The sequence below is a fragment of the Pipistrellus hanaki genome (genome assembly GCF_964339955.1).
Source record: "Pipistrellus hanaki genome assembly, chromosome: 5".
NCBI lineage: Eukaryota > Metazoa > Chordata > Mammalia > Chiroptera > Vespertilionidae > Pipistrellus > Pipistrellus hanaki.
Window position 1 is genome coordinate 183,881 of NC_140507.1, and position 14,139 is coordinate 198,019.

The 14,139-nt window shown below is 69.7% G+C and overlaps 1 protein-coding gene and 1 long non-coding RNA gene across 4 annotated transcripts in view; both read right to left on the reverse strand.

Annotated features, from left to right (window-relative positions):
* Positions 1-511: 511 nt before the first annotated feature.
* On the reverse strand, positions 512-2,390 carry LOC311622772. Its single transcript, XR_014795023.1, has 2 exons — positions 1,920-2,390; positions 512-892 (listed from the first exon to the last, which is right to left on the reverse strand). It is a non-coding gene; the product is annotated as an uncharacterized lncRNA (long non-coding RNA).
* A 2,324-nt stretch (positions 2,391-4,714) lies between these two features.
* Positions 4,715-14,139, reverse strand: part of PRKAR1B (protein kinase cAMP-dependent type I regulatory subunit beta) — a gene marked incomplete at its 3' end in the record, with an annotated part of 41,982 nt that continues 32,557 nt past the window's right edge. For 2 of the 3 annotated variants that reach the window (XM_084884094.1, XM_084884095.1), the window contains exons 8-10: positions 11,944-12,065; positions 5,850-5,931; positions 5,164-5,336 (exon numbers count right to left, since the gene is read on the reverse strand). In XM_084884094.1, the coding sequence (XP_084740220.1) occupies positions 5,164-5,336; positions 5,850-5,931; positions 11,944-12,065 (377 nt within the window). Of the gene's footprint in view, positions 5,337-5,849; positions 5,932-11,943; positions 12,066-14,139 lie in introns of all 3 variants that reach the window. The other variant, XM_084884093.1, reaches the window with a different exon arrangement.

Genomic DNA, 14,139 nt, shown 5'->3' on the forward strand with positions numbered 1-14,139 from the left:
TGTGGCCACAGGTGCTGAGAGGACAGAGTCCACGGAGGCCACCTCCTCCCGGGCCGCCCTCCATTCCTGCCAGCTCCAGGCACAGTCTCTCCCCAGGTGGCTCCCTGCCTGAGCCACCTGCCCCCCCTCCAAGTCTGTCCCCAGCCACTGGGTGGTCTGAGCCCCCAGTGCTGCACTTCCCTGGCCCCCTGCCCACCCATGGGCTCAGGCACCTGCCGCAGCACACACCCAGAGGCCAGCCTCTCTGTGACTGCAACACGGGCCAAGGCTCCAGCCCGGACACTCCTGCAGGCCCCAGGTGGGGTGGGCACCCACTGGTGGGTGCAGCCATGGTGAGGGCCCCAGAGCTTTGGCCAGCCCTCCCGTCAGGGCTGTGTATTCTGGAGCCTTCTGCAGGCTGGACCCCGAAGGGCTGGGCCGGTGGGTGTGCAGGGGGCCCTTCCCAGGGTCCCCCCACCCTCAGGCAAGGCCCGGGGTCTCCCTGCTGGGCCCCCACATGCATACGTAGTGCTTCTGTTTTGCAATCTATTTTTATTGACTTCGGAGAGGAAGGGAGAGGTTAGGTCTGGGGTCGGTGCCCCAGGCGAGAGGCAGGGGGTCAGGGGAGGCCCCGAGGCCGGCTGGGCATCTGCGGGTTCCCAGGGCCCATGGGAGCTGGACTGTGGGGAGGGGGGCGATGGGGGAGACGGGGCCTGCAGCCTGGGGTGGGGGAGGGGGTGATGGGGGAGAGGCGGAGGCTGGTGACTGGCTCAGGGCTTGCAGCCCGAGCTGGGGGGGGGCGGGGGGGGCGGGGCGGAGGTGAGCGAAGGAAGCCAGAGGCAGCTCAGAGCCGGAACGCGCGGGGCGGGCCGGCACGGGAGCCGGGACGCGGGTCTGGGCGCAGTGCCTGCAGCTGGAGGGGAAGGGACCTTGGCACAGCCCTCCTCCAGCGCAGGGGGTGCCGGTCTGCCCTGTCCCCCGCCCCTCCCCCCATGCGGCCCCACACCTCCCATCCCAACCACAGCATCCGAACCCGGTACGGGGGGGGGGGGGGGCTCCAGCCTCGGCTCCGGCATCCCCATCGCCCGGCCCGGTGCCCGCGCCGCCCCGAGCAGCGCCATCGCGTGATCTGGGCTGTGCCTGAGAGGGTTCGGGGGTCAGTCAGTCCTGCCTTCCCAGCGTCTGTGTCTCCGTGTGTCCCGGGGGCCGGGGCAGCTGGGTCCCTGTGCTGGGGACTCCGGGGGCAGGGGCATAGGTCACAGGTCAGTGACGGACACAGCAAAGCCCTCGAAGCTCCGGGGCCCGGCCGGCCCAGGGGCTCCGGTCAGGTCAGGGCAGGGGACACTGTGCCGTGTCCTGGTCCTGTGGGGCGGGGACGGGGTGCAGGGCCCCGCAGCCAGAGCGGCCGCACGCACAGGCTCCACACGGCGTGTACGGGGGCCTCACGCCTGCGATTAGCTGGCACTGTCCACGCGGCAGCTCCCGACCGGCACCGGCCACCACGCGGACCCGTCGCCGGCACGGCCAGGCCAGGCGTGAGGGTTAACTGCCCGCTTCCCAGGGAGGGGCCGAGGCCGAGGACCGGAGCCGCGGACGCCAGAGCTCGCGGGACGCGGCTGGGCCCTGGCGCTGACCCGGTGCCGGCGGGGGCCCGGGGCCAGGCCGGCCCATCGTCCAGGGAGTCCCGGGAACACACCGGCCGGGCGCCTCCACAGCACAGGAAAGGAGCCGACTGAGGGGGCAGGGAGGTCTCGGGGCACGACCCAGCCTCACCCGGCTCTTCCTCGAGGGGGGGAGTCCCCGTGGACGTGGGGTCGGCCTCGGTGAGAGCCCCGGGGAAGGAGCCAAGGGTCCGGGGAGCTCCCGTCGAACCGGCCGGACGCCCCCCGGCCCCGGGCTGCCCCGCGCAGGGCGGCTGGGGCAGAGGCGTGAGTCAGCACCTCCTCCTCTGCTCCGTCCGGGCGGCGCGAGGTCCGAGAGGGGAGAGAGGTCAGCGCGGCGGGGACAGCCACCAGCTTCCTGGAAGGGGGTGGGACGGCTCCCGCTGCTGAGGCCACGGCCGCTCGGGGCCGGTCTGGCTCTGAGTCTCGGGGAGCAGCGCCCTGAGGCCTGCAGCAGCCGGCGGGCGGGGGGCTCTGGAAGGCAGGACGGGGACCCCAGGTCAGGCCAGGCTGCGCCAGGGTCTCGCAGGCAAGGAGTCCCCCTCGCGGCCCCGCCATGGGGCCTGCCGTTTCCCAGCCGGGCAGCGGGAGCCGGGAGGGAAATGCCCAACCTCAGATGAGTCACCGCGCCCTCTGATTCAGCCTCCGGGGGGAGGGAGGGGGCCTCTCGCCGGCCAGGGCGTCCCTGCAGGCCCTGCCACCCGCCCGCGGGCACCACTGAGCAGCCGGACCCTGAGCCCCTCTCGGCCAGCACCCGTCCACGGTCCCCACCCACCCCGGTCCCCCGGCAGCCGGGCCAGGGGCACCCACTGGGGCTGCATCTGCCGCCCGCCTCCCGGGGGCCGTCCCGTCCCGGTGGGCCGTCCCGTCCCGGTGGGCTGTCCTGTCCCGGTGAGTTCTGGGCCTGGGCACTGCGGACACGAGTCCGCCTGGGACTGGGCGCCACACCCCCGCCCCCTCGTCCACGGTCTCCTCCCCGGCCCCGGGGGCAGACGTATCTCACTCCCAGCAGTTCCTGTCTTCCCGATTCCCTCTCGCGGACGGCGCCGCGAGGGTCCGCGAGGAGCAGAGTCACCCACGAGCTGTTTAAGTTCGTTTTCTTTTGTGTGTGTCCTTCTGCCGGGAGCAGGCACTTGGACTTGCCTAAAGGCCAGGGCGCTGTTCCCTCTCATAGATGGGGACATCTTTTTTAGCACTTTCACTTCTTATTTTATTTTAAGCATGTTGACTTTAGAGAGGAAGAGAGAGGGAGAGATAGAAACATCAATGAGAATCATTGACTGGCTGCCTCCTGCACGCCCCCCACTGGGGAATGAGCCCACAACCCAGGCATGTGCTCTTGGTGGGAATCGAACCTGGGACCCTTCAGTACGCAGGCTGATGCTCTATCCACTGAGCCAAAGCAGCCAGGGCAAAGTTGATTTTCATATCATGTGTGAGCCTTTGGTCAAAGTTCGTGGGGTTTTTTGTTTTTGTTTTTGGCCCGTGGAAGCCAGAGCCCAAATTTCCCAAAATTTCCCTCCCTCACCCCCATTTATTCCTGCTTTAAAATGTGTTCAAATATTTGACTCCATGCCTGGCCTGGCAGGTCCTGGGCCCTCAGGTGCGTGAGCAGCCCACACCTGCCTCCAGGCTCCAGAAGGCACTGCCAGCCACACCCCAAGCCCCCAGAAGCTGCCGGTGGAGGGGGGTGTCCACATCAGGCCCCCAGAGCCGCCGAGAGAACAGGGACACCCAGGGACCGAGGCCAGGACCCAGGGTGGACAGCACCCGCCAACGCAGACCCTTCCCGAGCCCTGCCCTCCAGTGCCCCGCACCGCCCCGGGCCCACCGCGCGGAACAATCGCCCGGCTGTGTCTCGGGCACACAGCACGCTTTCACGGCCACAGACAGGGTCTGTGCCCGCCTGGTGCCAGAGGGAACAGGCCAGTGCCCAGCTGGGAGAATGCTGCTGCAGCCCGCGCCCCCTCCCCGACAGCACCAGGGACTTCCTGCAGCTGCCAGCAGGCGTGGCCGAGGGGGCCCTGCCAGCCCAGCCCGGGCCCCGGCGCCCAGCCAGGAGGCAGCCCCGGCTCGGGGGCCGTCCCATTCGAGGCGGCCGAGCTCTGGCTCCTCCCCGCTGGGCCTCTGCACGGCTCCCCGTGGGACAGAGCCTCCATCCGGGATGACGGAAAGTTCCGGACAGACCGTGGGGACGGCCGCACAGCGGGGTCCACGTACCTCCCGGCCACGAGCTGGACGCTGACACACAGGCCGAGCGGTGAGCTTTACGTGACACCACACACACACACACTGCAAAGAGCCGCTTCTGGGAGTGACCGAGACACACGGGCGGGAGGGCTTCATCACACGTTTAATGGCACATGCAGCACGGAACACAGGTACACACGCGGGGACACGCCATCACCCGCACCACGACCATGGGCACCCCAGGCCCGTCGTTCTCTCAGCGCCATCCCCGCGTCCCAGGGCCACCGGGGGCTGCCGAGCGGGCTCGGGGACTGTAGGATTGAAATGCACTTGGGAGGATGTCTGAGATGGTGACTGGGGGTGTGGGCCGGGGCCCCAGCTCAGGGGAGGGACTGTGCAGGGCGAGGCCCGCCACACGGGACGTGGTTCTGACAACGTCCTCCAAGCCATCCGGGATCCCCCCTCGGTCTCCCAGGAGCGGCTTCGCACACTGGCTCGGCCCGGCTCCCGGCTCGGCAAGTTCCACACTCGCAAGGTTTCCTCCGTCCTGGGCGTCGTGGCCCGGCCGGGCGACCGCAGAACCACTGGCACCTGGGAGTGTCCCAGACCCCCCAGAACTTTCCTGCACCCGCTGTGGGGGTCACTGCGGCCGTGGGGGTCACTGCAGCCATGGGGGTCACTGCGGCCGTGGGGGTCACTGCGGCCGTGGGGGTCACTGCGGCCGTGGGGGTCACCTGGGGCCCGTGGGGGTCACTGCGGCCGTGGGGGTCACCTGGGGCCCGTGGGGGTCACTGCGGCCGTGGGGGTCACTGCGGCTGTGGGGGTCACTGCGGCCGTGGGGGTCACCTGGGGCCGTGGGGGTCACCTGGGCCTGTGGGGGTCACTGCGCCCGTGGGGGTCACTGCGCCCGTGGGGGTCACTGCGCCAAAGCTAGTAAGAGTGGGCTCCTCCTTCTGAGGTGCCCCTGACCTGGACGTCTAGGGGGCTGGGCCCTCGCTTTCCTTAGCCTCAATTCCTGCTCAGAGCCCCGGCCACGGGACACGGCATGGACACGGCTGCCCACGTCAGACCCGATGACCTGGGTCAGAGGTGGCCGGGCCCTCCCCTCCCGCCACGGGGTGAGCACGCTTCGGGGTCCCCCAGGAGACGCAAGGAGAGTGGGGGTCCCCACGCTGAGCCAGGGCGTGGGGGATGGGTGCGTGGGGAGGGCAGCGACACCCTCAGGCTGGGCTCCTGCGCCCTTGTTTACAATGCCGGTGACTGTTCCCTCCCACACGGAGGCTGTGGACCCAGCCCGCGGCCTGCACAGGAGCCCGCGGGAAGCGGAGCGGGCTCAGACGGTGAGGGAGATGAAGCTGTTGTAGCGCTGGATGTTGCGCTGGAGGATGTCGGAGCAGGGCCCCAGCACGCGCTCGAAGCGAGGCCGGTCCAGCTTCACGCACTTGAGGGGCCCGCGGGCCACGACGGTGGCCGCCCGGGGCCGGTTCAGCAGCAGTGCGATCTCTCCTGCGGGCGAGAGGGCCGTCCGATTCGGGGAAACAACCAGAAACCCGGGACTCTGGCCTACATCTGACGTCGATAAACAACAAACCTTCGGTGTAGCCCTGATCGGTGTGGCTCAGCGGATAGAGCGTCGGCCTGCGGACTGAGGGGTCCCAGGTTCGATTCCGGTCAAGGGCATGGACCTTGGTTGCAGGCACATGCCCAGTAGGAGGCGTGCAGGAGGCAGCTGATGAATGTTTCTCTCATCATCGATGTTTCTAACTCTCTATCCCTCTCTCTTCCTCTCTGTATAAAATCAATAAAATATGTTAAAAAAAAAAAAAAAAACCTTCGGTGTAAGCACTCGCGTGGGTGGTACTGGCACTGGTGCCGACGGGTCTCCTTGGACGCCTGACATTCACATTCAGCCTGTGCCCGCCCCCGGACCCCCTCAGCCAGGACGGGGCCAGTCGAGGCCTCACCCGGGTTGGGCCGTCCCCCGCAGGTCCCCCTCCCTGCACCGCCGGTCCCACTCACCGAAGTAGTCGGAGGGCCCGAGGCGCCCCACCTCCACATACTCCTCGCTCGGGGCCCGGCGCTGCAGCACCGAGGCCGTGCCCTGCGGACGCCAAGGGGACAGTGAGGGCCGCCGGCCGAAGTCACCCATCGGGGGTCCCTGTGACGGGGCTCCCCCCCAGCTCCTTCCCACACCCTCCCCCTGCTTCCCGCTTCCCCCACGGCCAGGCTGGGGCTGAGCCACCCCAGCGGCCGTGGCTCCGTGGGAACCGCGGCTCCACGTGGCCACAGCCGACCTTCGCGAGGCCCCAGGGCTGGGGCGCGTCACGCCCGGCGAGCCGGAGCGCCGTCTCAGGGCGCGACCCGGCGGGCCGGCCCGGAGCACGGAGCGTCCGCAGCCTCACGCTCAATGATTAACAGGAGGCGTGAGGACCAGACAGCCGAGCCGTGACCCGTGACCCCGCGTGCCTCCGCCGTGGTGGCCGGAAGGCTGGGCAGCCTGGTGGGAGGCTCCCGGGAGGACTGTGTGGAGGGTTCCCGGCCCCTCGCCTGCGGGAACCGGGGCGTCTCTGTTGGTGGGACCCCGATGGCCGTCCTCTGAGCCCTGGGGGGAGGGCGTGAGGAGCAGCCCCGCCTGTCGCCGGAGCCGAGCCCCCCTCCCCCGGCTGGTCTCCCTCGCCCCCACTTCTAATTCTGAGCTCCGGGGGTCACAGCCCCTCCCCCGTCCGGCTGTGTCCCCTTCACGGCCGAGGACCGCGGCGCTGGCGCGTCCGGCACGCCCGCCACCCATGCAGCACGGGAGCGTGACGGCTCCGTGGGCCCGCGCCCGCCGCCGGCCGCCCCTCACGGCGCCGGTTAATGGGTAACCCCGTCTGGGAGCGACGGGCCGGGACCCGTGCTGTCCGGGCCTGGCTCGGCTCCCCCAGGCCTGGAGCGGGCCGGTGCACGGTGAGCGTACGGACGAGCCGAATGCGTGTCCCTGCGGGCTCCCCGCCCCCCGTGGCTCCGAGCGGCCGAGGAGCTGCCCACGGCGGCTCCCGGGTTCCGTGACCCGCAGGCCCCGCCCACCGCTGCCGTGCTGTCCGTCACACACCCCGGGCTGCAGACCGTCGTCAAAACAACTGCACAAACACCCGGCTGGCGCCGTGCCCATGGCCGGCTCCGTGCCAGCCTTCCCGGGATCGTCCGTGCGGCCGGGCCCTGGCGCGGGCACAGCGGCGGCTTCCGTGGGAAAACAGCACCAGCGCCCGGGGGCCGAGCCGGGAGCAGGTGGCCCCAGATTGAGCCGAAGGCCCCGCCCAGCGAGCGCTCGCTGCACACCCGGGGTGCCTGTGCTCTGCGGGCAGTGCCCCTCGGGGACTGGCCTGGGGCCCCGGGGTGCCTGTGCTCTGCGGGCAGTGCCCCTCGGGGATTGGCCTGGGGCCCTGGGGTGCCCGTGCACTGGGACCCTGGGCTCCGCTCTGGGTGACGAAGGGTAGGGAGGGGAGGGGGGACTGAATAGCGACCTGCCCCTCAGCCCAAGGGAGGGGTGATGGAGGGGCAGCCACTCCGGCTGCCACGCCCTGGGCCGGGACAAGGCTGCCCTGCAGAGCTGCTCGGCATTTTGGGGTATCCCCCTCTCTGACCGGGGGAGTCCCCTGCTCCAGAGCTCCCTGCCCGCCCACCACAGCGGCTGAGGGACATGCGAGAGGCACCAACAGGTGGAAAGTTACTGATTTTTATTCCTGAATCGTGGTCTGAAACGGTCAGTCACGCCCCGCCGACTAACTCAGTGGATGAGTGTCCACCTATGAACCAAGGGATCAGGGTTCGATCCCGGTCAGGGCCAGGCCCAGGTTGTAGGCGGGATCCCAGTGTGGGGCGTCCAGGAGGCAGCGGGTCCATGATTCTCTCTCATCATGGATGTTTCTCTCTCCCTCTGCCTTCCCCTCTGAAATCAATAAAAATACAGTAAAAATAATAATAAAAAGAAAACTCAGTCCCTGTGGGCTTTTCTGGGCTCGGCAGGACCAGGCCGGGGCGAGAGGCCGGCCGGAGCCACCCGAGGCCGGGCTCTGAGGCTCAGGGGCCGGTGGGAGGCTCGGGGTGAAGGCTCGGGGCCAGTGTCCTCTGGCGAGAGCCAGGAGGGTAACGGTCAGCACTGTGGGGGCTCCGGGGTCAAACGGGCTGGACACAGGGATGAGGGTCACACTGACGGGCAGAGTGTCAGCCACGAAACGGGGGGCTGGTGGGACAAGCACCACGTGGTCCCCGTTCGGTGGCGCGCCTCGAAGAGGAGGGAAACGTGGAGCCCTGCGGCCAGGGGGCCAGGCCGGGGGACACGGTGCCCGGGGGACACGGTGCCCGGGGACATGGTGCCTGGGGGACACGGTGCCCAGGGACACGGTACCCGGGGACACGGTGCCCGGGGGTCACGGTGCCCGGGGGACACGGTGCCCGGGGGACAGGGTGCCCGGGGGACACGGTGCCCGGGGGACACGGTGCCCGGGGGACAGGGTGCCCGGGGGACACGGTGCCCGGGGGACAGGGTGCCCGGGGACACGGTGCCCGGGGGACACGGTACCCGGGGGACACGGTGCCCGGGGATCACGGTGCCCGGGGGACACGGTGCCCGGGGACACGGTGCCCGGGGGACACAGTGCCCGGGGGACACGGTGCCCGGGGGACACGGTGCCCGGGGGACACGGTGTCCGGGGGACACGGTGCCCGGGGACACGGTGCCCGGGGGACACGGTACCCAGGGGACACGGTGCCCGGGGGACACGGTGCCCGGGGACACGGTGCCTGGGGATCACGGTGCCCGGGGGACACGGTGCCCGGGGGTCAGCAGACACAGATGGACACACACGGACTCCCCGTGTGAGGCCAGTTCGCAGACAGGAGGACACGGCCGTGAGCGCCGGGCAGACCAGGCGGGGACGGCGCGGGCTCCTCGCCAGCCAGGCCGTCTGCAAAAGTGCTTCCCGGCGCGGCCCGGGCGGGACTTCCGTTTTCTGCTGAGGAGGCTGGACGGAGCGGCCGCCCGCAGCACTGACCCGTGGCCGGCGTGGGCTCCGAGCTGCGATCCCTGGTGCAGACGGCCCGGCCTCAGCCAGGAAGATGCAGCGCTCACTCTGGACGGAGCCCCAGACAGGCCTGACCCGTGCAAGGCTGACCCGGGGCCGCGGGGGGCAGACGCCCTTTCGTGTCCCAGGCACAGGCCTCCCCCGCTGTGTCTGCGCCCCCACGGCCAGGCCACCCGCCCACCACACCCGGGCGCCCTGTCCCTCCTCCATCTTCACCCTTCAATCCCCAGCACCTCCCTTCCACACCATCCCTCGTGCGGGACAGCCCCTGCTCCTCCGGCTGAGTCCCCGGCCTTCCTGCCCCGGCCTGACCATCTCTCCACGCAGGCCGCCTGGCAGAGCTCCAGAGCGTGGGCGGAGGGTCTCCTGCCTTGGCAAACACACAGCCGGCGGCCGCCACGCCCTGCCCAGCAGGCCCGAGCCTCAGGCTGGCGCACAGTGGGGGCGCAGCAGGTGCAGGCGGAGGGCCATGGTGGGGCCGGGCGGGCTCCAGGCTGCGTGTCCCGAGATGGTGGTGCGGTCTCCGCACACCCCTGCAGCTCCGGCCACCCCGGCTCCGAACGGGCGGCTCTGCAGCCGCGGACGCTCGAGACACAGTGTGCCAGAGGAGATGAACCCGCCCAGCGTTTCCATGGCAACGCCGCCAGGCACAGCTGATGCGTGAGCCTGGAATCTCACTCCCAGATTTTACAGAAACCGGCTGGTGAGGTCCAGCCGTCCCCGGGCTGCACGGAGGGTCCCGTGGGCACAGGACTCAGCAGAGGGACCCGAGGCGCAGGCCGGCCCCCGCTCCTGTGCCAGGGGCCTGGCTGTTCCGGAAGAGTCGGGGGCATGAGTGGGAGTCAGGGTTTCCCGGAGAAACAGAACCGACGGAGTGAGCGCAGGGAGACCTCGACGCCGAGGAATGGCAGCTGGGACACTGCGCGTATGCACAGTAGCACATGTGTTCACACATGCAGTCACATGTGCACACGTGCAGGCACACGCACGATCACCCGTGCACACTCATACATGTGCACACGTGTGCAGGAACTGCCCAGCAGAGTGCAGGAGCAGAGCCTCCAGAACAGGGGAGTGAGGTGCAGGCTGACCCGGGTCTGTCCCTTGCTGCCGTGTGTGTCCTTGGGCAGAAGACCAGCCCTCCTGCCCGGACTCCCCCACAGCACAGCCACCCCACGGGGCAGCCAGGTCCCCGGACAGGGCTGGAGGGGGCAGGCAGCACTCGGCACAGCCAAGCTCTGGCTGTTATCGACGACAGTCGGGTGGGGACGCTCTCCTCGCCCCGAGCGTCTGCGCGGACCTCCCGCCGTCCACGCTCCCACACGCATGGCTGCCATGTTCCTCCCCGGCCTGGCCCAGCTGGGAGGAGGCGGCCACGGAGAAGAATGGACAGTTGTCTCCAGGGCCAGGGCCGTCCCTCATTCAGACCAGCAGCTCTGAGGCTGCAGAGCCCAGGGCCAGGCCACAGGGCCGGGCAGGGCCGGGGGGCCGCCACCCCTCAGCCCTCCTCCCGGCTGTGGCCAGGCCGCCCAGGAGCCAGGCACCAAGAGAAGAGATGCAGGTTTTTACAGGAAATATCCTGATTTTTAAATATCAGAAACCTGTTCACTCAAATGGTGAAAAAGCCGGCGTGCGGGTCCACACCCAGGTCCCTGGGCCAGGCGGCCGTGAGCGCAGGGCACACGCAGGGCACACACAGGGGAGGACGGGGCCCTCTGGCCCCCGCAGCCTGGACTGCTCTAGAGGGGCCAGCAGCCCTCTCTGTGGGGCCTCTCCACCCCCACCGGGGCCTCCTTCTGGGCCTCAGGGCGCCAGCGAGATCCCCAGGCAGCCAGCGCCCGGCGCAGGGCTCAGGGGCCGAGCACCAACCATGAACCAGGAGGTCAGGGTTCGAGTCCTGATCAGGGCACAGGCCTGGGTTCTGGGCTCGACCCCCAGTGTGGGGCGTGCAAGAGGCAGCCGGTCCATGATTCTCTGGTGTTTTTGTTAATCCTCACCCAAGGGTATGTTTCCATTGATCTCTCTCTTTCTCTCTCTCTTTTTTTTAAGAGAGAAAGGGAAAAATAGAGAGAAACATCAATGTGAGAGGAACACCCGACCAGGCCCTGGGCTGGGAGGAGCCTGCAACACAGGTACCTGCCCTCGACTGGACTCGGACCCGGGATCCTCTGGGGGGGACTCCGACCACACAGCTGCTGCCCCCGTCAGTGACTGACAGCCGCCTGTCACAGCCCTCAGGGTCAGCCCCGCCGACAGGAAATGAGTCACACGTGTGCAGCAGAGAAGCCTGGTGCCATTTTCCAAAATCAAACCTTTAGCTGAGAGCGTTACAGACCACACGCCGCTGTACGTACGAACAACACAGACCCCACGCACCCCGAAAACCCAGTGCCTCCTCGCCCAGGTTCTGACGAGGGAGCAGCCGCCAACCTGGCCCAGAGCCCGCCCTCACGTGTACTGAGTGTGTCACCACACACACGTGGGGCCGGGACGCCGTGTGTACAGAACACGCACGTGTGCACAGAACACACACGTGTACAGAACACACACGTGTGTACAGAACAGAGCCTCAGGTCCTAGGAAGGCTCATAGGAGCGGGCGTGGGGCTGCCCGCGCTGGCTGCAGAGGGTGAGAGTGTGGGTTCAGGGCACACACGGGCACTTGTCCCCACCTCCCAGCTGCACCCAAGGCCATGTGACCTGCACACACACACCCCGCTGTGCCCACGCGGCCTGCACGCCCCCCATGTCCACGTCCGCAGGCGCACCTCCGTGCCCACAACCATGTGACCTCCACGCCCCCATGGCCATGGCCACGGCCACGGCCACGCGATCTGCACACACACACCCCCACGTCGCAGGCGCACCTCCGTGCCCACAGACATGTGACCTCCACGCCCCCATGGCCACGGCCATAGCCACGCGATCTGCACACCCCCCGCGTCCGCAGGCGCACCTCCGTGCCCACAGCCATGTGACCTCCACGCCCCCATGGCCACGGCCACGGCCACGGCCACGCGATCTGCACACACCCCCGTGTCGCAGGCGCACCTCCGTGATAATGAAGAAGTCGTCGCCGGGCTCGCCCTGCACCACAATCTTCTCTCCGTCCTCAAACTGCGCGGGCTCCAGGGCGTCGGCCACCGTCAGGCGCTCCCACTTCTCCAGGGACTCTGGAGGGGAAGGGTGGCGGCGTCACCCAATGGCACCTCAGACCCGCCCCAGCCCTCGGTGAGGTCCGTGCGGGGGACCGGCCCGCGGCGGGGTCCGTGTGGGGGACCGGAGGAGAGGCCGAGGGGCCGGGGGCCGACACACAGACCGGCCTCGGGGGGCGTGGCTCAGATGGGCTGCTCCAGCACACGTCACACGTCACACGTCACATATCACATGCCACATGCCACAATTACACACCACATGCCACACGTCACAAGCCACATGCCACACGTCACACATCACACGCCCCCACGTCTAAGCTGAGGAGTGCTCAATGCCCTCGGGTCTCTGGGAGATCAGAGCTGCTGCGCTCTGCAAACAGCAGAGCCGGCTGACAGGACAGGGGGCTGTGGGTTTGAAAGGACGGAGCGGTGCCCGCAGCTCAGGCCGCGTGTGCCAGTGCCAGAGGACACGCTGGTTCGCGTGGCCGCACGCAGGCCAGGCGTGTCCACCCTCAGGGAGGGTGCCGGGTTCCACAGCCGCGGGTGCCTCCAGGCTGGCTGTGCACGGCCCCGCCCGCTCGATCCCTCTAACCCTCGGAGGGACCCCTCGAGCTCCCTGTAGGAGCTGCGCTCGCTGGTTCCAGCCCGGGCCCGCCAGACGCACGGATGTGGGTCAGCGGCTAAAAATACGCGGCCGAGCCTCTATTTTAGTCTGGGGAAGGGGCCGCTCTCCCGCTGTATAACTCCTGCCACCCTCCAACCAGCCCGGGACCGGGGGTGCCGGGGGAGTGCCTGGGGTCGGGGGTGCCCGGGGTCGGGGTGTCCGGGGTCGGGGGGGCGCCCGGGATAGGGGGGCGCCCGGGGTCGGGGGCACCCAGGGTCAGGGGGTGCCCGGGGTGAGGGGTTGCCCGGGGTCGGGGTGCCCGGGGTCGGGGGGTGCCCGGGGTCGGGGTGCCCGGGGTCAGGGGTGCCCGGGGTCGGGGTGCCCGGGGTCGGGGGGGCGCCCGGGATCGGGGGGGGGCGCCCGGGGTCGGGGTGCCCGAGGTCAGGGTGTGCCCGGGGTCGGGGGCGCCCGGGGTGAGGGGTTGCCCGGGGTCGGAGTGCCCGGGGTCGGGGGCGTCCGGGGTCGAGGTGCCCGGGGTCGGGGGGTGCCCAGGGTCGGAGTGCCCGGGGTCAGGGGTGCCCGGGGTCGGGGCGTCCGGAGCCGGGGGGTGCCCGGGGCCGGGGGGTGCCCTGGGTTGGGGGGTGCCCGGGGTCGGGGGGTGCCCGGGGTCGGGGTGCCCGGGGTCGGGGGGCGCCCGGGGTCGGGGTGCCCGGGGTCGGGGGGCGCCCGGGGTCGGGGTGCCCGGGGTCGGGGGGTGCCCAGGGTCGAAGTGCCCGGGGTCGGGGGTGCCCGGGGTCGGGGGTGCATGGGGTCGAGGTGCCCAGGGTCAGGGGGTGCCCGGGGTCGGGGTGCTCGGGGTCGGGGGGAGCCCAGGGCCGGGGGGTGCCCGGGGCTAGGGGGTGCCCACAGTCGGGGTGCCCGGGAGCTGTGGGCATGGATGCTCAGGGTTGGAGGATAAGCTGGAGAAAATGGCACTGGCTGTAGAGGGACAGACAGACCAGCAACACGCCTGCAGACAAAGATGGCTTGATTCTGACCAACAGCAGCGTGCTCACACGTGTGTCCATGTGTGCATACATGCAGGTGTGTGCACACATACGCGGGCTGTGCACAGGTGCACACCTGTGAGCATGCACATGCGGCCAAGACGTGTGTGTGCCTGCCGTGCCCAGCACCCAGCCCACAGAAGCCGGGGCCGGACGGTGGGGGTGAGGTGGGGGTGGGGGTGGGCTGGGGGTGGGGGTGGGCTGGGTTGGGGGTGGGCTGGGGGAGGGGGTGGGCTGGGTTGGGGGTGGGGTAGGGGTGGAGGTGGGGGGGTGGGGGTGGGGGTAGAAGTGGGGTGGGGGTGGAGGTGGGGGGTGGGGGTGGGTTGGGGTGGGGTAGGGGTGGGGTGGGGGTGGGAGTGGGGGTGAGGTGGGAGTGGGGGTGGGGTAGGGGTGGGATTGGAGGTGGGGATGGGGGTGGGGATGGGGGTGGGGTGGGGATGGG